This window comes from Camellia sinensis, chromosome 2 (genome assembly GCF_055761805.1).
Source record: "Camellia sinensis isolate YWXY chromosome 2, ASM5576180v1, whole genome shotgun sequence".
Lineage (NCBI taxonomy): Eukaryota > Viridiplantae > Streptophyta > Magnoliopsida > Ericales > Theaceae > Camellia > Camellia sinensis.
The window spans coordinates 122,287,624-122,311,893 of record NC_138962.1 but is presented as its reverse complement, the minus strand read 5'-3'; the positions used below and the strand labels follow the sequence as shown (position 1 = coordinate 122,311,893).

Below are 24,270 nucleotides of genomic sequence, written 5' to 3'. Positions count from 1 at the left end.
CCTGTTTTACCCTCCGAGGGAAAGTTTCGAGCATTTCCGTGCAACGGGAAAGTCAAAGGCATTCAGTTTCCTCTGTTTCGGATGCGTTCCGTTGCCCAGATCGTCCGGAGTACACTTTCTGTTGTTGAGTTTTGTTTATCGAGTTGTCGTTTTGATTATCGAGTTGTCGTTTTGCTTATCGAGTTGTTTGTCGAGCTGTCGTGTTTCGTGTTTTGAGTCATTGCTCTCTGTTTAAGCAATCTTTGTTTAAGTCCGGTTTATTTGCATTGTCTATGCTATTGTATTTGCTTATCGAGTTGTAAACTTGCTAAGATTTTGTTATATCTTGGAAAGTTAGGTTGTTGCGTCGGTTCACTACCTGACTGGACAAAATGCGCAATACACGTTTCCATTCAATCTCATTTTGGCGCAAAATGATGCGATATGATGCCAAGCGTTTAAAATACAATACTTTTTTCAAAAGCCGTTTCATCCCATCATGCTTCGTTTGTTACAACATTTTACAGACTAAGGCACAAAGTTTTACAACAAATAAACTGCCTGATAATGTACAAATGTGCTACAACTACTAGCAAAAAGATAAATAAAACAGGAAACAGGCTACATCTATGCTCTCAAGAGCAGTAATAAGAGGCCCTCTTCGTCCTCTTCTGCGGAACGGACTCTCCGCCACCATCACCATCGCCATCGTCATCCGAGTCGAAGCTGTCATCCTCTGGATCCCCCTCAGCCTCGTCTCCACTCCCGGAACCAAGGCCGGAGCCTCCCTCCTCAGCAGATGTCTCTGACTGACGGTCGGTAGCCTCCTCCTCCTCCTCATCATCCTCCTCCTCCTCCTCCTCATCAGGCTCCGCCTCTATAACGTGAGCCCTGCGTCTGCAGACGGGCCCTCCTCGAGCTCCTCGAAAAGGCCTAGATGGCCCAGCTCCTCGGAAAGGCCGGGATGGCCCAGCCCCCTGAAAAGGCCTGGATGACCCAACTCCGTGAAATGGCCCAGATGGCCCAGCTCCCCAAGGAGGCCCAGGTGGCCTGGCCTGCGGCTGACCGGACCATGAAGGCATCTGAAAATAAAGAGTTCAATTCAAATACATCAGTCCAAATATATACATCAGATGCAGATACAAGCAAAGACTACGTGAAGTGGGTGCATGTAAATACAGTGTACAAGTGGGGTGTGTGTCAGATGTGCTCTACACAAGTAGCCTATCGATGCAGTAGAAATCAGCATGTCATCAGAAGTATGATAAATGCCAGAAAATTGAAGGGTACCTGAATGCCCGCGATAGACAACTGTGCCTCCCTCCGCAGGACCATGCCCTCGAGTGTGGCCACCAGTCCCACCACCTCCTCCATGTACCCTCGGGGTGGCTGCAAATATGAGCTCATAATCATCAGTGAATGAAAGAATGTCTAAATGTCTGAATGATGAATGAAAAATAGTGGAGCATACCAGCGGTGAGTCAGGATCAATGGCGTATCGATCACTGGGCATCGGAGGCTCTAACGGGATCGGAGTTGGAGAGATAGCCCCATACTGCCACGCCATCAACTCAGTCGGCATATCTGGCCATCCATGATGAGGATAAGTCGGCGGAATCGGAGGAACCGGTCTACCCCCACCTCTAGATGTACCAGCCCCGCTGGTGGAAGGGGCGTCTGCAGCCCGAGCCCGGGCCTGGCCCGAGGATGACATACCGGCAGACCTCATCATCGGGGTGCGAGCTCCCGTCAATGGAGGCATCAAATATGTGTGACGGTAAGTGGCGTAGTCCCCCTCCTCAAGATATAGTAAAGCATCACTACCCAGCATGGCGCCGACTACCTCCGAGAAAGAGAGCCTGTCAGCAGTTTGTATACTGACTGGGGGTACTGCGGGAGGATCCTGAGAAAGATACCCCCATACCTGACGCAGAAAGCGTTCCACCAGAAACCATGCCCTGCCAACTGGCCCTTCGAGCAGGACCCTATACTGGGAGGTGCCCGATCCTCCGGAATACTGAAATCGGAGACCATCACACAGGGGCGCCCAAGGCTGCCATGTGATCTGCGGATGACAAGTGCATAAACCAGTCAGAAATCGGGAATATACAGAACAAATCAAAGATGAAAATGAAAGGAACTGAAAGTTCTGAAGTACCTCCGACTGTCGCACAGTGTCAAAATACTGTCGCAGGTAAAGGAGAGACTCTCGGCGTCTCGGCCGATGCGGGCCCTCGAATACCAATGAATATGGGGTCATAGGAGGCCCTGCCACCTCCAACTCTGGGCCTAACGTCGGGAAGTATACGTATACCCATAACTGAGAAAAGCAGTGCAGAAATAAGTACAAAATGCTGAGGGCAAAATACAGACTGCAAAGTGCGCCGTGTGTGCAATGGACAAGTAATGAGGAGCAGAAATGTAAATCAAGGGGACATAAAGTACCTCCCAGGCTCTCCAGTAGCCGCCAAGTAAGTCTCCCTGCCCGCGGGAGGTCGCACTCATGTAGCAGTAAAGGGTAGCCAGGCCGGCGCCACCCCAGTCATATCTACTGACCTGTGATAGGTCAACCAGAGCGCTCAGCAGGTATAGCCCGACTGTGTTCCCTCTATCGGCAAATAGGGTAGTCCCGAAGAGGAACATGAGGAAACCACGGGCATACTGCTCCGTCTCCTCAGGAGTCTCGGGCACCATCTCCGCCCGCCGGAAGTGGGAAGAGAACCAAGTGTATCGGACTCTTCCAGAAACCCTGTCAACAGGCGGGCGAGCCCCCAATAGATACATCCAAGCGGCCTCCCACTCGCCCATGTCCTCATCATAAGGGATGGACCAACTTCCTGTGTCCAGGCCGATCAGCACAGCAAAGTCCAGAGGCGTCATGGTCATGTCTCCAGTGGCAGAGAAATGAAAGGAGTTGGTGGTGTCCCACCATCTCTCTACCAAGGCTGCCATCAGTGCCCTCCTGGCAGGACAACGTGATAATCCAGCGCAGAACGTCCCGAATCCTGCCAAGTCCACTAAATCCCGGACGGCCTCCGGAAGCTCAACGTACCAGTCCCTCGCGGCGGTGGAGCCATATCCCCGTACACCGCGAGAACCAACCTGCATTCAGAATGAATACATGTCTCAGTACAAAAATGAATGAGCTGTGTGCCAATGAAATGAATGAGCCGTCTGCAAATGAAATGAACGAGCTGTGTGCCAATGAAATGAATGAGCTGTGTGCCAATGAAATGCGTGAGCTGTGTGTTCAAAGTGTGATGTATAAGCTGTCAGAAAATTTGAAGTTTGAGCTGCGTGTTCAACTTTCAATCAGAGTGGGCTGCGTGTTCAGAAAATTTAAAGTTTGGGCTGCGTGTTCAACTTTCAATCAGTGTGGGCTGCGTGTTCACTATTTTAATCTGGGCTACGTGTTCAGAAAATTTGAAGTTTGGGCTGCGTGTTCAACTTTCAATCAGTGTGGGCTGCGTGTTCAGAAAATTTGAAGTTTGGGCTGCGTGTTCAACTTTCAATCAGTGTGGGCTGCGTGTTCACTATTTAATCTGGACTGCGTGTTCAGAAAATTTGAAAATTGGGCTGCGTGTTCAACTTTCAATCAGTGTGGGCTGCGTGTTCACTATTTAACCTGGGCTGCGTGTTCAGAAAATTTGAAGTTTGAGCTGTGTGTTCAACTTTCAATCAGTGTGGGTTGCGTGTCCATTATTTTAATCTGGGCTGCGTGTTCAGAAAATTTGAAGTTTAGGCTGCGTGTTCAACTTTCAATCAGTGTGGGCTGCGTGTTCACTATTTTAATCTGGGCTGCGTGTTCAGAAAATTTGAAGTTTGGGCTGCGTGTTCAACTTTCAATCAGTGTGCGCTGCGTGTTCACTATTTTAATCTGGGCTGCGTGTTCAGAAAATTTAAAGTTTGGGCTGCGTGTTCAACTTTCAATCAGTGTAGGCTGCGTGTTCACTATTTAATCTGGGCTGCGTGTTCAGAAAATTTGAAGTTTGGGCTGCGTGTTCAACTTTCAATCAGTGTGGGCTGCGTGTTCAGAAAATTTGAAGTTTGAGCTGTGTGTTCAACTTTCAATCAGTGTGGGCTGCGTGTTCAGAAAATTTGAAGTTTGGGCTGCGTGTTCAACTTTCAATCAGTGTGGGCTGCGTGTTCACTATTTTAATCTGGGCTGCGTGTTCAGAAAATTTGAAGTTTGGGCTGCGTGTTCAACTTTCAATCAGTGTGGGCTGCGTGTTCACTATTTTAATCTGGGCTGCGTGTTCAGAAAATTTAAAGTTTGGGCTGCGTGCTCAACTTTCAATCAGTGTGGGCTGCGTGTTCACTATTTTAATCTGGGCTGCGTGTTCAGAAAATTTGAAGTTTGGGCTGCGTGTTCAACTTTCAATCAGTGTGGGCTGCGTGTTCACTATTTTAATCTGGGCTGCGTGTTCAGAAAATTTGAAGTTTGGGCTGCGTGTTCAACTTTCAATCAGTGTGGGCTGCATGTTCACTATTTAATCTGGGCTGCGTGTTCAGAAAATTTGAAGTTTAGGTTGCGTGTTCAACTTTCAATCAGTGTGGGCTGCGTGTTCACTATTTAATCTGGGCTGCGTGTTCAGAAAATTTGAAGTTTGAGCTGCGTGTTCAACTTTCAATCAGTGTGGGCTGCGTGTTCACTATTTTAATCTGGGCTGCGTGTTCAGAAAATTTGAAGTTTGAGCTGCGTGTTCAACTTTCAATCAGAGTGGGCTGCGTGTTCACTATTTTAATCTGGGCTGCGTGTTCAGAAAATTTGAAGTTTGGGCTGCGTGTTCAACTTTCAATCAGTGTGGGCTGCGTGTTCACTATTTTAATCTGGGCTGCGTGTTCAGAAAATTTGAAGTTTGGGCTGCGTGTTCAACTTTCAATCAGTGTGGGCTGCGTGTTTACTATTTTAATCTGGGCTGCGTGTTCAGAAAATTTGAAGTTTGGGCTGCGTGTTCAACTTTCAATCAGTGTGGGCTGCGTGTTCACTATTTTAATCTGGGCTGCGTGTTCAGAAAATTTGAAGTTTGGGCTGCGTGTTCAACTTTCAATCAGTGTGGGCTGCGTGTTCACTATTTAATCTGGGCTGCGTGTTCAGAAAATTTGAAGTTTGGGCTGCGCGTTCAACTTTCAATCAGTGTGGGCTGCGTGTTCACTATTTTAATCTGGGCTGCGTGTTCAGAAAAATTGAAGTTTGGGCTGCGTGTTCAACTTTCAATCAGTGTGGGCTGCGTGTTCACTATTTTAATTTGGGCTGCGTGTTCAGAAAATTTGAAGTTGGGCTGCGTGTTCAACTTTCAATCAGTGTGGGCTGCGTGTTCACTATTTTAATCTGGGCTGCGTGTTCAGCAAAATTAAAGTTTGGGCTGCGTGTTCAGCTTTCTATCAATGTGGGCTGCGTGTTCACTACTAAAATTTGGGCTGCGTGTTCAGATTTCAGAAAATTAAAGTTTGGGCCGCGTGTTCGACTTTCTATCAATGTGGGCTGCATGTTCACTACTAAAATTTGGGCTGTGTGTTCAGATTTCAAAAAATCAGTGTGGGCTGTGTGTTCACTTTCAAATTCGGGCTGTGTGTTCGACAAATCAGTGCTTGAGCCGTGTGTTCAGAAATTCAAGTGTTTAAACTACATGTTCAGGATGCAGATAAAGTACTATGTCATAAGCTAAACTGTGGGTTCAAGCATGGCAAAGGCACGAAATGTACGAAAAATGCAGAAGATGAAGTAAATACCTCTCGTGCCTCATGAGAGAGGTGATGCTCTGGCTCTCGGAGAAGCAGATCCCCAGGTGCTCACTCGTCAAAGTCAGTGAAATGACGAAAAATGGCACGAGGAAGGACATGTGCCGGTGGAGCGTACTTCCCGGGAATAAAAGGGCAGACCCTCGGGGGCAAAGTCATGGGATCAAAATCGTCCCCGGCACCCGGAAAACCTCCACCATGGGAAGAATTACCCGCCATTTTCAGAAGATTTGCAAAAGGAGCAAAAATGAGCGAAAAGGAACCAAAATTGGAAAAAGTCAACAAAAGTCAACTCTCGGGAAATAAAAAAGTCAACAAAAGTCAACTCCCGAGAAAATCTTCCAAATATTGAGACAAACTCACCTCAAGTGGCGAAAATGAGAAAAAAAGCTCCGAAACCAAAATTTAATCAGTTCAAAGTGCTTGAAACTGACTATTTTCGCGAAAACAACTTGCGGGGGGCGTTGGAAAACGCGTATGGAACTCAGATCTGGAGAAGAAAATGGTGTAGGAGGCAAGAAGAGAGCACCTCTCGGCCTCATTTATAGGCTCAAAGCCTTTGGATGAAGGAGCATGAAGAAAGGAGGTGAAAGGACCGAAATACCCCTGGATTTGGGCAGATGGCCGGCCGGCCACCTTTTCCAGCCGGCCAGCCATTTCCTTTTTGCAAAAGTGGCCGGTGGCCTCCCCTTGGGAAGATAAATGGCCGGCCATGTCCCCCACATGCCCACCTAGCTCTCTGCAAATTTTGAGGAAGATTGGAGTTCCCGGGACCTGAAAAAGTTCAAAGAAAGTGCACTTTCTGTTGCGAAATTGCTCCGCCGGGACTTCAGCTTCAAGTTCTGACATATGTCTCATCATCATTCATCGAAATCGAAGTGTATCCTTTTTAAATGTGTTGTAGCCATTCCAGGAAGTGAATCGGAAGCCGTGATCGAGTCGCCTTCGCCGAAACACGCGTTTCCATTGCTCGTTGTTTCGTAACAAACGGGCACGTTGACTTATGCTCGCTTTGCACTATCATGCACATAATTCGCATTCTCATGAGCATACTTGCATTGTTATGCACATTTCTTAATATTGCCATACCTCTATGCTTGAGCATGCGTTGTCACGCATGTCCTTTCTTGCATTGCGATGCATTCACTCACCGGCACTGCGTGTGTCAAACTTTCGAAATCACATTGAATATATGTTAGTAGCATATTGTACTTGTTGAATTTCTCTCTTTTGCAGGCACGATATTGTATGTACGGTTCATTTGAGGCTGGTGCGACCAGACGAATCGCGCAGGTATCGTATCTTCTCCGTGTGAGACATGGCGAAGATTGAATAATTCTCCACATTCTTAACTGCATGAAATGTAGTTGTTGCTTTGCATTCTTGCTTAAAACAGTTGCATCTATTTGCGAATACTTGCTTCATTATAGCTTGCTGCATTCGGATGATCATGAGTGATGTTCGGCTTCGCGTAGCGTATAAGTCCAACTTTCAAAACCGGCTTCGCGTAGCGTATAAGTCCAATCTTCAAAATCTTCTCGCATGTCATTTTGCATCTTGCCCCCTTGCCTGCGGGCATGCCTGCGGGCACATCTCTGTTTATCTTGTATGTTTGTCTAAGTCTTCGACCTTGTCAAAAATGGGTCGTCTCTGGGCTTTGACATTCACTCCCGTCACTTATGACTTCCGAGTTCTGTCAAAGAGAGGCAACTGTAGACACCCCATTTTTGACCGACCTTAAGATTCAGACGTCACCAGTTGAACACTCGGTGATATTGCATGTTGTGCTTGTTCAGAAGTTTCAGAGTCGCGGCTGCGAGCCCTGCCTCCAGACTTCCGAACTCTCTACTGCGCCCTGCCTCGGTTTGTGAACCAGACTCGGTTTTTCTCTGTTTCTTGTCCTGAGGGGAGGGAGAGGTCCGGTAGATCATCTCTCAGTGGCCGTAGGCTACATTCTGTGGCCGTAGGCCATTTTGCCCACTTCGGAGTCCGGTTTCCGGTTTTTCGGAATTGTTGGCCGTGTGCCTCGGTTCGGGACCGCCCAACCATCTCCGTTTGCTCTTTTTTTGGCATGCTTCCTATTTACTCCCCTTTGAGGGACACTGGGGTCTCAGAAACCCACTTTGTGGCCGAACGCCACTTTCGGTGCTTAACAGCCCATTTTCGGGATCCCAAACTGCGTGTTTTGGCCCCCGAACATTCGTTTTGCACCGGTTTTCGTTCATTTTTGGCAGGTACCTCTATTTTATCACCGGGAAGGTCACCGGAGGGTGGGAGGCCAGTAATTGTTGCAGCAACCAGTTATATACCCTCCGGCGCCCTCCGACGCCCGTTTTTCACACTTCCGGGCCAATGTTGAACACCCTTGAGTCACTGTTGCCAACTTTCAACCACATATCTGTGATGTACACACCTGGGAGGATCCTAAAAATTCATGGCCGGCCAGTAATTCCACTTTCACTTTTTGCCCCCCCTCTTTAAATGGATTGTTGAACACCCTTGAGTCACTGTTGCCAACTTTCAACCACATATCTGTGATGTACACACCTGGGAGGATCCTAAAAATTCATGGCCGCCCATTAATTCTTTTGGACCATTTTGACCCTTGGCCGGCCGGCTAGGGGAGGTGGCCGGCCGGCCACCTGGAGCTCCAAAAAGGGGCCGGCCATGTTCCTCTCAATATCCACTTTACAGCTGTATAGCTGTTTCCCCCAGAAAATATCTCAATCCGGGGGATAATTTGTGGGGGAAAACTTGCCTAATTTTTCCCCACCTTTGCCCCTCCTTTACTCCCCCTTTTTTGTCCATATAACCAGCAGGTGATATCACATTTAGGGATTAGAAAATTTGCTCTTCAAGCTTGAATACAAGAATCCTCCTCTATCTCTCTCATTTCCTTGAAAAACCTCCAAGTCCTACACCACCATTCCTTCTACACCACCACCCCCCACCCTTCCATCCTCCATTCAAGAAGATTGAAGGTGTTCTCAAAGGCCTAAGGAGCCACAAACTCAAGCCAAGAGGCAACCAAAGTCAAGTCTTCAAGGGTAAGTTCACTTTCCCTCTTTTCTAGCTCATTTTTGCAACATTTCTTAGCCTCTCTTTCTTGTATATTTGAGCTCCGACCAAAACTGAAAAGGTCATTTTTTTGAGCTCATTTTCATGTCTCATTAAGGGCTCAACCCTGTTTGAGCCCCCCATCTTGCACTTGCTTCAATATCCTCCTTGAATGTCATTTTCTTGCATGATATTTTTAGTTTGTGTGTAATCTATTTTGGAGCATGATATAAACTGTAAGTAGGCTTATTTTGAGACCCTCTTCAACATTGAAGAAGGGCTCATCTTTGTTTGGGACCTCCATGTACCACTTGTCTTTATATCCATCTTTGGTCCCCTATTCTTGTATGACTTGGCAGCCTATCTTGGTTCCATTTTTGGTCATTTTGCAGAGATAGAAAAGTTCTTATTTTGGCCCATTATTCATGTTTTATTAAGGGCCTTTCATGTTTTGAGGCATATTTTATACACTTCATGTTATATCTCTCTTTTAATCCCCATTTTTGCATGATTTGTTAGCCTATCTTGCTTCCATTTTTGGTCATTTTACAGAGCTAGAAATAGTCTTATTTTAGCCCATTCTTCATGTTTCATTAAGGGTCTTTGGCTGTTTGATGAATGTTTTGTATACTTTGTGTTTTAACCTCTTTTGGCCCCTATCTTGCATGGCATTTTGAGCATGTTTATATACTGTTTTGGGTCCGGCCATAAACTGTAAATGTGCATATTTTTGGTCCATCATCAGTGTTGTGGAAGGGTATTTTTCTGTTTGGGCTTTGCATCTACTACTTCCTTCTTTGGCCACCTTTCGGCCCTTTTCTTGCATAGGAGTGCAGCCATACCTGTGTTTGTTTTTTGGGTTTTTACAGTTCTGAAAAAGATCATATTTTGGGCCCCTCTTCAACTTTGTTGAAGGGCCCTAACTTGTTTGAGGATAGCAGCTGTGAGTTGCTTCTTAATCTCATGTTTAGGGCCATTTCTTGCATGCTAGTTTTTCCCTGCTTTTGTTCGCTGTTTGGCCTTGTTTTGAACTGGAAAAATGCTTATCTTGGGATTTCCTTGCTTCTGTATTTTCATTGCATGTCCATATTGTGCATGTTTGTTATAGCTATAGGCCATTTCGGGCGCCAAAGTTCATGTTTCGGGACTATTCCATGCATCGGGTGTACTTTCGCCTCATTTCGAGGCTGTTTTCCCCCACATTTCAGTGCTGAAATTCCATTAGCATGTTTGCATATCATTTTTCAATCATATTGCATTGCGTATGCCATTGCCTCGGTTTGCGTGCCCGTGTGCACGCATTTCGAGGCACTTCATTTTCATCCACCGGCTTCTTATGTGAGTGTGGCTGAGGGTCTCTCATGTTAGTATAAGCCCATGTTGCATTTTATATGCCATTTTATGCCATTGCATTGCGTATGCCATTGCCTCGGTTTGCGTGCCCGTGTGCACGCATTTCGAGGCACTTCATTTTCATCCACCGGCTTCTTATGTGAGTGTGGCTAAGGCTCTCTCATGTTAGTATAAGTCCATGTTGCATTTTATATGCCATTTTATGCCATTGCATTGCGTATGCCATTGCCTCAGTTTGCGTGCCCGTGTGCACGCATTTCGAGGCACTTCATTTTCATCCATCGGCTTCTTATATGAGTGTGGCTGAGGCTCTCTCATGTTAGTATAAGTCCATGTTGCATTTTATATGCCATTTTATGCCATTGCATTGCGTATGCCATTGCCTCAGTTTGCGTGCCCGTGTGCACGCATTTCGAGGCACTTCATTTTCATCCATCGGCTTCTTATATGAGTGTGGCTGAGGCTCTCTCATGTTAGTATAAGTCCATGTTGCATTTTATATGCCATTTTATGCCATTGCATTGCGTATGCCATTGCCTCGGTTTGTGTGCCCGTGTGCACGCATTTCGAGGCACTTCATTTTCATCCACCGGCTTCTTATGTGAGTGTGGCTGAGGGTCTCTCATGTTAGTATAAGCCCATGTTGCATTTTATATGCCATTTTATGCCATTGCATTGCGTATGCCATTGCCTCGGTTTGCGTGCCCGTGTGCACGCATTTCGAGGCACTTCATTTTCATCCACCGGCTTCTTATGTGAGTGTGGCTAAGGCTCTCTCATGTTAGTATAAGTCCATGTTGCATTTTATATGCCATTTTATGCCATTGCATTGCGTATGCCATTGCCTCAGTTTGCGTGCCCGTGTGCACGCATTTCGAGGCACTTCATTTTCATCCACCGGCTTCTTATGTGAGTGTGGCTAAGGCTCTCTCATGTTAGTATAAGTCCATGTTGCATTTTATATGCCATTTTATGCCATTGCATTGCGTATGCCATTGCCTCAGTTTGCGTGCCCGTGTGCACGCATTTCGAGGCACTTCATTTTCATCCATCGGCTTCTTATATAAGTGTGGCTGAGGCTCTCTCATGTTAGTATAAGTCCATGTTGCATTTTATATGCCATTTTATGCCATTGCATTGCGTATGCCATTGCCTCAGTTTGCGTGCCCGTGTGCACGCATTTCGAGACACTTCATTTTCATCCATCGGCTTCTTATATGAGTGTGGCTGAGGCTCTCTCATGTTAGTATAAGTCCATGTTGCATTTTATATGCCATTTTATGCCATTGCATTGCGTATGCCATTGCCTCGGTTTGTGTGCCCGTGTGCACGCATTTCGAGGCACTTCATTTTCATCCACCGGCTTCTTATGTGAGTGTGGCTGAGGCTCTCTCATGTTAGTATAAGTCCATGTTGCATTCTGTATGCCATTTTAGCCGTATTGCATCGCGTATGCCATTGCCTCGGTTTGCGTGCCCGTGTGCACGCATCTCGAGGCACTTCATTTTCATCTACCGGCTTCTTATGTGAGTGTGGCTGAGGCTCTCTCATGTTAGTATAAGTCCATGTTGCATTCTGTATGCCATTTTAGCCATATTACATTGCGTATGCCATTTCCTCGATTTGCGTGCCCATGTGCACGCATTTCGAGGCATCTCATTTTCACAGCATAGTGCATACTAGGTTGTATCTTAGATCGCATTCATGCATTTTCTCGGTTTGCGTGCCCGTGTACACGCATTTCGAGGCGTCTCATTTTCATAGCATTGCGTATGTTAGGATTGTATCTTAGTCGCATTTCATGCATCTCATGCATATTGCATCGTGTTCGGGATAGGAGTTAGCCCGCGCACGGGAAACGAGGTACATTTTATACTCCGAGTGACGGAATGTATCTCAATTCCCCAGTCACCGACACTCCAGATTATCCATGATGGAGTTAGGTTTTAGCTGTGTTTTCATGTGCATTCATCCTATATTGAATTGTGCATTTCGACTCCTCGGCCATCATGCCTCGGTATGCGTGATTGGTGGCACGAGGATCGAGGCATGCATATATTTGTGAAAATACATTGCTATGCCCCTTTCCTGCTCTCTGTTGCAGCAAATTGAAGAATCAACAACTTTTCGGGACTTGGCACGCGTTTCAAGAATAACTGCTATACAGAGGCTAATTGGGGCATCCCAGTGGATTTCCGCGCAAGGCAGCCCAGACATGCATCATCCATCAGGAGCAAGGCAGTCCCTGGCTTGCATGCCAGTTTTATTTTTTTTCTTAGTTAATTTGTTAATTAATTAGGAATTTCTATATTATTCGGACTGTAATATTTGGACTGTAATATTCTTTTATTCGGGACTGTATATTTATTCAGACCCTCTACACGAGGGCACAACTGTAATAAGTGTGCGTGAGTGTGATGTATGTCTTCCAACCCCACGTCTTTCTTCCCTTTTATTTACCCGCTTATGATGGTTAGATTAGGGCATATTTTAATTAGCATACAGTATGATAGCATATTTGCATTCATTCATCTGTCCTGCATGCACCGGGCTCGGCGCATCATACTAACTGCATTGTATTTCAATTTCAAAATTGAATACGTGTTAGCTGTAGCATTCCATATGCCATGTTTAAGATAGCCGAGCCTGCTATAGTTGCATTTTTGCATGTGTTGCATTAGGCATTCCTGTATACTTAGGATCATGCATGATTTCTAATGTAGTTTTTATTTTGGCTTGGAGTACTCGGTAAGTTCTATGCTTTAGCATCCTTGCATGCGTGTGAGTGCTGCCATGAATAGCATACTTACCATGAGGCTATTTGCTTATGTGATATAACTGCATGAATGCCTGTGGGTGAAGGTTGGGTTGTTTGGATTGAGACAAATCATCAACTGTTTGTTTTAAGCCCACTAAGTAGTGGCAAAACCATCTTTTCTAAGCCCACCTGAGGGTGGCAAAATCTGCATTTTAAGCCTACCTGCGGGTAGCAAACCATTTTCAAAAAAAGCGAACATAAAATGTTTCATTCCAATTCAGGCGACTCAGTCTATACTTGTATGCTGTGCGCATCACATAGTAACCTAGGCTAATAACCGGAATAAGAACTCACAATGTTTTCAAAAATAGATATCATGGTTAGTAGAGGCCGATCTTTGATCGGACGAGCGGGGGTGCTCACGAAGTGACCTTTCCCAATCGTACCCAAGTTCCCGAGCCGAGGCAACTTTGGTGATGACGGACACGTGGCCTTTTTGGCACCGAGTCAGGGTTTCCTAAATTTCCCAAAATAGAATATTTAGGTGGCGACTCTGTATCTGGCAAAGCAGTCCATGTTTGGCACTTCTTTCAAAAATCTGTTTTCTCAAAACGATTTGCCGGATTTGGACTCTTTGGTTCAGACTTAGAACCGTGACTACAAAATCGAGTCCGAGCTGTAGCGAGGTCCCCCGCGGGCCTGTCTACACACTTGACACCTTGTCCTCGCACATTCTTCTTCTCAACTATAGGAGCACCTCATGGTGGAAAAGTTTTGGTTTTTTCATTACCCTTATCTTTTGAACTAGAGTCCTTGAAATTTGGCTTCTTTTTCTTTAAATTTTTTTTGAATTATTTGATAAACATAGCTATCATTTCGGACTCTAGATCAATTTCAACATCAGGGTTCTTAGCAGTCTCATGAGCACTAGTAAAAGCCACACTATCTTTTTGTTTTTTCTTAGAAATCTGGTGGGCTCTATAAGTCTACAAGTTTCCAACCAATTGATCAAGCTTGAGGTTCTCAACATCTTGAGCCTCCTCTATAGCTGTCACTTTTGATTAGAACCTATCGGGGTAAGGACCTCAAAATTTTTCCAACAACTTTAGATTTAGGAATTTTTTCACCAAGTGTGAAACATAAAATCACGATGTCACTAAGTTTGGCATAAAAATCATCAAACGTCTCATCATCTTGCATAAAAGGAGTTTCAAAGGAAGAGGTGAGATGTTGAAGTTTTGATCTTTTAACAGCAGTAGTACCCTCGTGAATTGTTTCAAGAATGTCCCAAGCCTCTTTTGCTTCTTCATACATACAAATATGTCGAAACTCTTCTGGTGTGACGGAGCAAAAGAGAGAATTAAGCGCTTCACTATTCCAACTCGAGTTTTGATAATCAATTGCGTCCCATTTATCAAGTGGTTTAGGGATATCAACACCATCGATGATGATACTAGGTTCGCTCCACCCATAAAAGACACAATGCCAAACTTTCTCAGCAATAGATTTTAAAAAGGCCCTCATACGAGCTTTCCAATAAGAATAGTTTGTCCCATCAAGTAAAGGAGGTCTATGGTTAAGTTACCTTTGCAAATTGAATCCATGACACAAATCACACAAAATCACACTCCTATAGTTTTATTAAAAACAAAGAGTGACTTGCTCTGATTTCAATTGAAAAATTACGTGATTCGTGATTTGTAACAGATTTAATTACAATAATTCCCAAACAACCAAAACTAACAATCTAAATCATCAAGCACGTACGAAAGTGATTTAGATTGTTTTTTTCTCAAATAATAAATCAACACAAGTGATTTTTACGTGGAAAAAATCACAGTTGGAGTACCTTCAATTGTGATTAAGAAACCACGGACGTAATGCCACTAATCAATCCACTAAGAAGAAAGAAATGACACAAATTTACGAAATAATTTACCTAACCTCTGTAAACTTGTCTTTAACAATCCGTGTCTCTTTCACCAACACCTTCATCTCGGAATTGATCAGCTTTATGTCGAATCCACAACATCTATGTAGAATCAATGACCACGAGCAACTTCGAACTTCTTCAAAGACTCCACGCTTGAATCTCTGAAATTCATTGAAGAAGAACACTCCTGTGTTGAGTAATCAAACAATCCTTTGATGTAAACTTATCAAACTTTCAGTTAAACTCAAACAAACATCAAAGAAACTAGCAAAGATGCTCCAAAAGAAAACCCTAATTCCCTCCAAGAAGATCGGGAAGCCGTACCCTAGACACAAATTAAATCGTAGATTTATAGTAGTCAGATTCGCGATCACCGCTCGAGCGCAGGAATGGTCACTCGAGCGGTGTGACTTAAATGCGTGTTTCTAAACAAGGATATACGCTCGAGTGCTGGAATGTTCGCTCGAGCGTAAAAACACAACTCTCAGTACTTTTGTAGACAAGCCAAACTACTGAGAGTGTAAGTTTTCCGCTCGAACGCAGCTTTCACCGCTTGAGCGATAAAGCCAAAAACAGAGAAAAAAACATAACTTTGAAAACCAAGTTTGCTCGCGGAATCGGTAACGCGTAGGAACGTAATAGTATTGATCATCACATAACCTCATGATCTATTTTTTGCATTGGATTTGAGAAATTGGCTTTCGAAAATACTTTGGTGAATCCGGTTAAGAGGTGTAGAATTGAGAATTAAGTTGGCTTGAGATCCATGGTGAAGGTCCGAAAACATGTGTGGAATATGTACCAAGTTCCTTCCCGTTAGGAGCAGCTAAAGTGGTTTTGATAGTACTTTGAGAGCCTACTTGTATATACCAACCTAGAGATTACCAGTGTTGTATTTATCATCTCTTGTTTTATCAAGTGGGTAATTGAATTGGTTATGATTAGGAACAAGTGCATGCAATAAGGATTTCAAAATGAGAAAAAATGTATATTTTGGTCATTGGCATAACATTTGCATTGCTCCTTATCATATTGTTAAACTACATGCACTTTGTTTAGATTATCTCTACTGAGTTTCATGTTCATTCCTTAGTGGAAACCATTTTCAGGTGATTGCGGTGTGCTTATGCCAAAGTGAAGGGAAGGGGGATCTTTTGGAGCACGAAGCTCAGTTTTTATTTATTTTCTTTTTGTAAGCCAAGGGCTATTCGTGTTTGAGTGCGAATACCACTTTTGTGTAACTGGGCAAGACCTTGGAACTTGTAGCCAATAGGGCATTATTTTATAGTTAGCTTGCTTTAAATTTCTATTATCACATGCTATAAATTCATACTCTAAAAATGGTGAATGTTTGAATTCATATGACTTCTTTTATAAATCTCACTGGAAAAGTCATGAATAAAAATGAGGGAAAATTTGGTGCTTACATTAATTAATGGAATATTTATTATTCTTTCTCATATTAATGATGAAATAATTGAGGATTAGATTATATTATGAGTTAAATTGGGTTTATCAAACAACGTTACGGATTTGTTCAAAATTTTAACAGATAGTGGCTTGTTTGGACAGATAGTGGCTTATTTGGACATATAGATTTAAACAGTTTGCTATGTTGGATAAGCTTGTGAATTTCAAGAGATAATTTGATATGCTTGATAAATTGTAACAGATAAAAATTGGATAGATAGATAAAAATAAATAAATTGAACATATAGGAAAAAATTTTGAACAAATAGATACAAGTTTGAACAGAAAGAAAAAAAATCTAGTAGATAGATACAGAATTTCACATAGATCAAATTTCAACAAATAATAAAATTTGGACAGATATTTGAATAAATAAGTGGAAAAAATTGAACAGATAGTCAAAAAAAATTGAACATATAATCAAATAGATAAGAGGTAAAATTGGAAATAAAATGTCCTTCAAAACAACAACAGATTTCTCGCCAAACTATTTCACAAATAGTACACCTCTCACTGTCAAAAAATATTCACTAAACCTAATGTCTTACACCTTAGATCTAATATCTTATACCCTCTGGTAGTGTTTGTTTTAAAGGATTGGGGCATAGGATTGGACTATTAGTCTGGATGGATTAATAGTCCGTTGTTTGGTAGCCAATTTTTGCTCCGGACTATTGGTCTCATATTTGTGGGATTGTTGTATCCCATGGGAGAGGGTAGGATAGAAATCATGGGATAACTCATCCTATGGGGATTAGCTTATGAAATTACATTTTTGACCCTCTTGTATTTAATATCTTTTTTTAGTATTGTTAATTTAAAATTCTATATTAAATAAAAATATAAATTATAAATTATAAATTAAATCTAATTAAAAATAATAAATTAAAATTTTGCCTTATAAATTAATTTTTTTTAGTGTTGTTAAAAAATTAAATTTATATATTAAATAAAATTATTTTTTTAGTGTTGTTAATTTAAAATTATACATTAAATAAAAAATATAAATTATAAATTTAATTTAATTAAAAATAATGAATTAAACATCATGGCCTTAGAAATTAATTTTTTTTTGTGTTATTAAATTATAAATTATAGATTACAAATTTAAAATTATATATTAAATAAAAAATATAAATTATAAATTACAAGGATAAAATAATCTTTTGAGTATTTATCCTTATCCAGTCCGTCCAACCAAACAATAGTTTCACTAAAAATAGTCCAATCCAGACAACTAATTCCATGACTAAACACAAATCCAGTCTAACCAAATAGTTCAAGGATAATGTATCTCAAGACTAGCAGTTCAATGGATTACAATCTCCTCTTATCCAGTCTGTCCAAACAAACATACCCTCGGTAGATTGAACCTTTTAATAATTTTCCCAATAAAAAATTCATAAAGAATTTTTAGTTCAAGTGAATGTACTTCAAAGTGAATCTTTCACTTCATAACAGAAGAATTTCTTGTACAAATCTTGTTTTGTATAGTTGGCCACATAAACCATGACTCATGAAGGCTGTATGTTGATGTCCCTCTGAATAAAGAATAATTCTATTGAGAACACTTTTACTAAAAAATGTTACTAAACGTGCAAGATGTAAAATATGATTGGTTATTAGAAAAGTAATAATACTTAGCCATTCAATAATATTTTGACACATATACTATTAGTATGACTTTTAGTACATATGATATTGCTCCTTAATAAATAGACTTCAATGCCAATATTTACCATGTTACCATTTACACCAAAAATAAAAAAATATGTGCTATCATTGCAACATGAATGCACTGTCCAAAAACGTAAAACAAAATATCTCCATACAACTCACAAATTAATTTGTCTCAATAGCTTGAATATCTCCATCCAAGATTTCATATCCCATAATACATTTCTGGGTTGTTTAGATGTGCCCTTGGTTTGAGCATTCCAATTCTAGAGAATAGGGCAACCAACCTCATGAAATTATACAGTCCTTTTTTTTAGTAAATATTTATTACATAAAAATATGAATATACTACGAAACTCAAGAGACGCGTATAAATAATATATACGAATGCAATCAAGAAATTGGCTACCATAAACTCCAAGTGGCTAAACCAAAAGTGAGAAGTTGCACCGGTGGCATTGAAGAATGCTAAGGAAATGCTTGGCAATGGAATGCATAGAAAGGAAGAGAAGCTATTGGGTGTTGATTTGGCCATGGATGCTATGAAAATGTCACACGGGTTCAATGAATGGATGAAGAATCCACTTTATGAGAATATGGGTTTTGGTAGGGATGAATTTGGAGACCACCACAATGTTATGTGGTCTAGTTCTTTTTTCCCATGACAGAGATCTTAGTTTCATGTGAAAAAGCCTTTTAGTCCTTTCTATTTAATGCATAGTGTGTTTTTAATTTTAAAATGTATGGTTATTTGTCTTACTCTCTTGAATTTTATATACTTCAATGATTCTAAGAAATTGTTTCACTTGTTAATGATCTTTTCATATATTTTTTTTATGTTCAAAAATTTCTTCCTCCAATCAAGTAAGTCAGTTTATCTTTGTAAATTGGGATGACAAGACTATTGGTAAGGTTTTAAGTAATAGTATTAAAATGAATTGGTAAAACTTGCGGTGTAACGGTACTAGAAATAATAAGCTATACATATCAAAAATAAATAGTGGAATTTTAAAAAAATAATCATATGCAAAAAGAGTTTTATAGCAGTAAAACTGACCATACCAATTGGGAATCGACTAGATTCGTTACATATCAATAATTGCCTGATCCACATTGAATTTTTATTTCAATTCATCAAAAGGAAAAATATTTGATATGTATTAACGGATACATGTTGGTAATGTATTATAGATGAACTTTGGAATTGTTGATGCTGTACATTACTGACACTACAACAAAAAGAAGTTTTGGCGACCAAAAATGTAAATTTCGTCGCTGAAAGTAGGACAATTGGCGACTAAAATTGAATTAGTAGCCAAAAGTGAAGACTTTTGGCGACGAAAATAGTTTAGTAGCCAAATGTGTACTTATTGGCAACTAAAAATCAGATTAGTCGCTGATTACATGGGTTTTAGCGACTAAAACAATTTTAGTAGCCAAAAGTGAAGGTTTTTGGCGACTAAAAAAGATTAGTAGCCAAAAGTATAGGCTTTGGTGACTAAAAAATGGTTGGGTCGCCGATTGTAGGTGTTTTACCGACAAAAAAAAAATGTTGTAGCCAAATGTAATGGTTTTTGGCCACTAAAACATTTTTAGTAGCTAAAAGTGGACAATTGGCGACTAAAATTGAGTTTAGTCGGCAAAAGTGGCGGTTTTGGCGACTAAAAATCAGTTTAGTCGCCGAAAGTGGTTATTTTTAGACGAAAATTAATTTTTTTAGCGACTAAAATTGGTAGTAGCCAAAACTAAGGTTTTTGGCCACTAAAAAAAATTTTAGTCGCCAAAAGTGGCTCCCTTTTTTTTTAATAATTAATTTATTTTTTACATAAATTAATATTGAATAAAAATAATTATATTTATATATATAGTTTTAAATTAATACGGGTCAATATACTATATAAATAATATATATTGCATATATATTTATGTGATCTTATGGCGGCATAGTGGAGGGAGTGTGTTGGTAAAGGTGTACAAAGTAGAAGGTCTGTGGTTCGAATCTTAGTAAAAGCAAAAAAGTTGGTAATTTTTTTTTTTCACGGAAGCACCTTTGGCGACTAAAATTATTAGTCGCCAAAAGTCTTTATTTTGGCAACTAAATGGATTAGTCGGCGATTCAGTGAGTATTGGCGACTAAAGGATTAGTCGCTAAATGTATGATTTTGAAAAGTGTAAATCACTATTGGCGACTAAAATGTTGGTCGCGAAAGAGCTACTTTTTAGCGACCAAAAACGTTTTAGTCGCCAATACCTCTGCCGACCATCTATACGCGACAAAACCAGTGACTAAAAAAATTAGTAGGGGAAAGTAAAAAGTCGACTTTTGGCGACTAAAAACGGACTTTTGATAACTAAAAATTTAGTCGCCAAAGGTGCTTTTTCTTGTAGTGTGATGTTGTGAAGCATTCATAATCATATCTTAAATACCAATTAATTAAATGTCCTCCTTTGCTCATTTGTGTTCTTGGCATTATGCTTGCCAAATATATTCTTAGTTGTTATGAGCTAGGTTGGTTATTGTTTATAACTTTGAAATGATCAAAAAAAATAAATTCCTATAACAAGAAATGATGTAATTTTAGAAATGAAATGAAAAATACAAATATTATCAAGTCCTGTTATTTCTACATGTGCATCTATAACGTCAAATCTTATCATGTAAATGCCTACCAAACACTAAGGTGTTGTTTAGTAATACTTACATTTTCAGTTTTTTGTTTATTTTTACAAAAATTTTTAAAACTCAAATAAAAACTTGTCTGGTAAATTATTTATTTATATATCAGTGGTCTCAGTTTATAAATTTGACCAAAAAATGTAAACTCAAAAAATGTGTTTCCATTTTGAGTTTTGAGTTTTTCTTTTTTTACCACCCAACACTAGCCACCACCCGCCACCATTTTCCACCACCGTCTTCCGCCACCACCACCCACCACCACCACGCACCACCCACCTGCCACCCACTCGCCACCGCCGCCACCACCACCACCACCACCCACCTGCCATCCACCCGCCACTACCATCCACCGCCCGCCACCACCACCACCCGCTACTTACCCGCCAGCACCACTCACCACCCACCTGCCACCACCATCCACCACTAGCCACCCACCACCACTAGCCACCAGCCACCTGCCACCCACCCGCCACCACCATCACCCACTACCCACCCGCCACCTACCTACCACCACCACCCACTCGCTACCACCCACCACCGTCACCCACCACCACCACCGCCACCACCCCTACCCACTCGCTACCACCCACCACCCGCCACCGTCACCCACCCACCCACCATCACCATCCGCCACCACCACCACCACCTGCCATCCGCCACCCACCTGCCACCACCACCCGTCACTACCACCACCACCACCACTCACTAGCTACCACCAACCACCCGCCACTGTCAGCCACCCACCCACCACCACCACCCGCCACCTACCCGCCACCACCACCCACCACCACCCGCCATCTGCCATCAACCTGCCACCACCACCCACCACCCGCCACCACCACCACTACCACCCACTCGCTACCACCCATCACCCGCCACCATCACCCACCCACCCACCCACCGTCACCCACCACCAACCGCTACCCACCACCCACCGTCACCACTTTCCACTACCGTCTTCCGCCGCCACTTGCCCCCACTTGCCATTTCTCACTCTTTTTTGTATTTTTAAAATTTTTTAAACATTTTGTCAATTACCAAATGCGTTTGTAGTTTATGTTTTTCTAAAAATAAACAAAAATCAGTTTATAAAATTTTTGTAAATACAAACTGAAAACGTAAACGTTACCAAATAGACCCTAAATAAACTCACCCTTTAATACCCTGTAAATGTACTGATTGAGTATTTGATTTGGTAACTGTGGGGACATAATTTTTGAATGACAACACGTGGCTAAGGTGTCACCGAAGTACCAGTCGAGGTGCCACGTGTCCTGGTCATGATGCCGAGGTAATCTCGGCTAGGCCGAGGTTATCCGCGAGAATACCGAAATCCGAGATAAGCGGATAAGGGACAAAAGTCCTAGAATGGGAGAAGACTTTAGTTTGGGTAAAGATGAGACTCTTAGAGAGTTTATCCTAATTCTACTGGGAGTCCAAGACTAGCAGTAATCCTAAGTCCATTAGAGCTAGGCTTCTATTGGGACTAGGATTGTGTTGGCTATAAAAGAGAGGCACCCCCATGGGTCTAAGGTATGCTTTTGATATTCTGTCTAGTAAGTTAAGCACTATTGGTTATCTTTGAGAGATATTGAGTACTGACTTGATCGTCGGAGTGCCCCCGGGTGGACGAGCCACCACCGGAAACTCTTCTTTCTATTGCAGGTCGTTCGGGCTTAATCTATTCTACTGGTGTTCTCCAGCTGGGTACCTATTTGGCAGTATGGTTAGAAAATCACCCACACAATTTGGCGCCGTCTGTGGGAAAGAAAGGAGAATAGATAGCCAACGACAGACAGAAAGAGAAAGTTGGAGACGATACCCCTACTAAGAATGGAAAACATATTGACTCTGACGTTGAAGAAGTCAACTGCAACGAAGAGACTCGTGATAAGAATCACGAAGGAAAGGACATCGGCCAGGAGAGCGACAAACCAAAGAAAACGGACCGGAGCGGGTATTACAACGAGGACGACCTCCAAGTATGGAAGGATAGATGCCTGAGGAGAGACAACGAGATAAAGGGAATGGCAGACAAATTGGCAAACCTGCAAATGGTCGTCAATTTCCTGATGTAGAACAACGTCGTGCAGCCACTGTTCTCGCTACAAGATGTGCCAATTCTAGCGGCCAAGAAAGACACCCAAAAAAGGGGGCAGAAAACGGTTCCTGCAGTCCCTCAGCATGGCGAGACCAAGAGACATTCTCACTGGCCTTCGCGGGAGGTCGGCCATAGAGAATCCCAGAAGACACGATCTCGGCCTAGATGATTAGGTCCGAGAAAAGAAGAGCTCAGTCTAAAGTAAGCAGATCCCAGATTCCAGAAGGCAAGATCTCAGCCCAGATGATTAAATCCGAGAAGAGAAAAAGCACAGCTCGAGTTAAAGACTTTTTTCCACAAAGGAGTATGTGGAAGCCATGTAGAGGGCTGGAGAATGATGCTTGGGATTTGGAATTTTCAAGCCCAGATCGATTTAACACTTGTTGAAACTTGAGAAAAGTTTACAAGTTGAAATTAAACCAAGATCGCGTTCAACACTTGTTGAAACTTGAGAAAAAGTTTACAAGTTGAAGTTAAACCGAGATTATGTTTAACACTTGTTGAAACTTGAAAAAAATTTAAAAGTTGAAGTTAAACCGAGATTATGTTTAACACTTGTTGAAACTTGAGAAAAGTTTACAAGTTGAAATTAAACCGAGATTATGTTTAACACTTGTTGAAACTTGAGAAAAGTTTACAAGTTGAAGTTAAACCGAGATCACGTTCAACACTTGTTGAAACTTGAGAAAAGTGAAGTTGAAGTTAAACCGAGATTAGACTTGTTGAAACTTGAGAAAAGTTTACAAGTTGAAGTTAAACCGAGATCACGTTCAACAATTGTTGAAACTTGAGAAAAGTTTACAAGTTGAAGTTAAACCGAGATTATGTTTAACACTTGTTGAAACTTGAGAAAAGTTTACAAGTTGAAGTTAAACCGAGATCACGTTTAACATTGTTGAAACTTGAGAAAAGTTTACAAGTTGAAATTAAACCGAGATCACGTTAAACACTTGTTGAAATTTTGAGAAAATTTACAAGTTGAAGTTAAAGCCGAGGTCATGTTATAAGAAGACTGGTTTAACACTTGTTGAAATTTTAAGAAAAATTACAAGTTGAAGTTAAAGCCGAGGTCATGTTATAAGAAGACTGGTTTAAACACTTGTTGAAATTTTGAGAAAATTTGCAAGTTGAGATTAAGCCAGGATTACGAGTGAAAGAAGTATCTATGCACAATTACCATGTGGCCTAGACTTGGAAGATAATGGAGGACAGAAGTCTTAAGAAGTAAAAAAGTGGCGAGTTTTGAGCAAACACTTGAGAAAACATTTGTTACAATGTTTTCAAGTGTTAAGCCAAGGCCGAGATAAACAAGACTAGAAGTTGTGTCCGAGGTATTTTACCCCGAAGAGATTACACAGTGAAGGTGTACCTTGAAGACATGCAAATTATTTTAAGTATAGAATGCATTCAGAAAAGGAAAGAAGGCATTTCGGCCTAAACATTGAAAAATGATTGTACAGATTACAAAAGTGGCATGTCGGCCAAATTAAAGCTTACATTGTTTCAAAAGTAAGAAAAGAGTA

General features: G+C 41.6%; 1 protein-coding gene across 1 annotated transcript; it reads right to left on the bottom strand.

Moving 5' to 3' along the window:
• Positions 1-458: 458 nt before the first annotated feature.
• On the bottom strand, positions 459-2,574 carry LOC145819667 (uncharacterized). The gene is made up of 2 exons (XM_082913584.1): positions 1,270-2,574; positions 459-1,061 (listed from the first exon to the last, which is right to left on the bottom strand). The coding sequence occupies exons 1-2, from the start codon at positions 1,390-1,392 to the stop codon at positions 615-617; spliced, it is 570 nt and encodes a 189-aa protein (XP_082769710.1). The 5' UTR covers positions 1,393-2,574; the 3' UTR covers positions 459-614.
• Between the last annotated feature and the right edge of the window lie 21,696 nt (positions 2,575-24,270).

Coding starts and splice junctions, on each gene's coding strand:
- LOC145819667 (XM_082913584.1), bottom strand. CDS start 1,392: ATGATTATGAGCTCATATTTGCAGCCACCCCGAGGGTACATGGAGGAG. Junction 1,062..1,269: donor TGTCTATCGCGGGCATTCAG/GTACCCTTCAAT, acceptor CTTTATTTTCAG/ATGCCTTCATGGTCCGGTCA.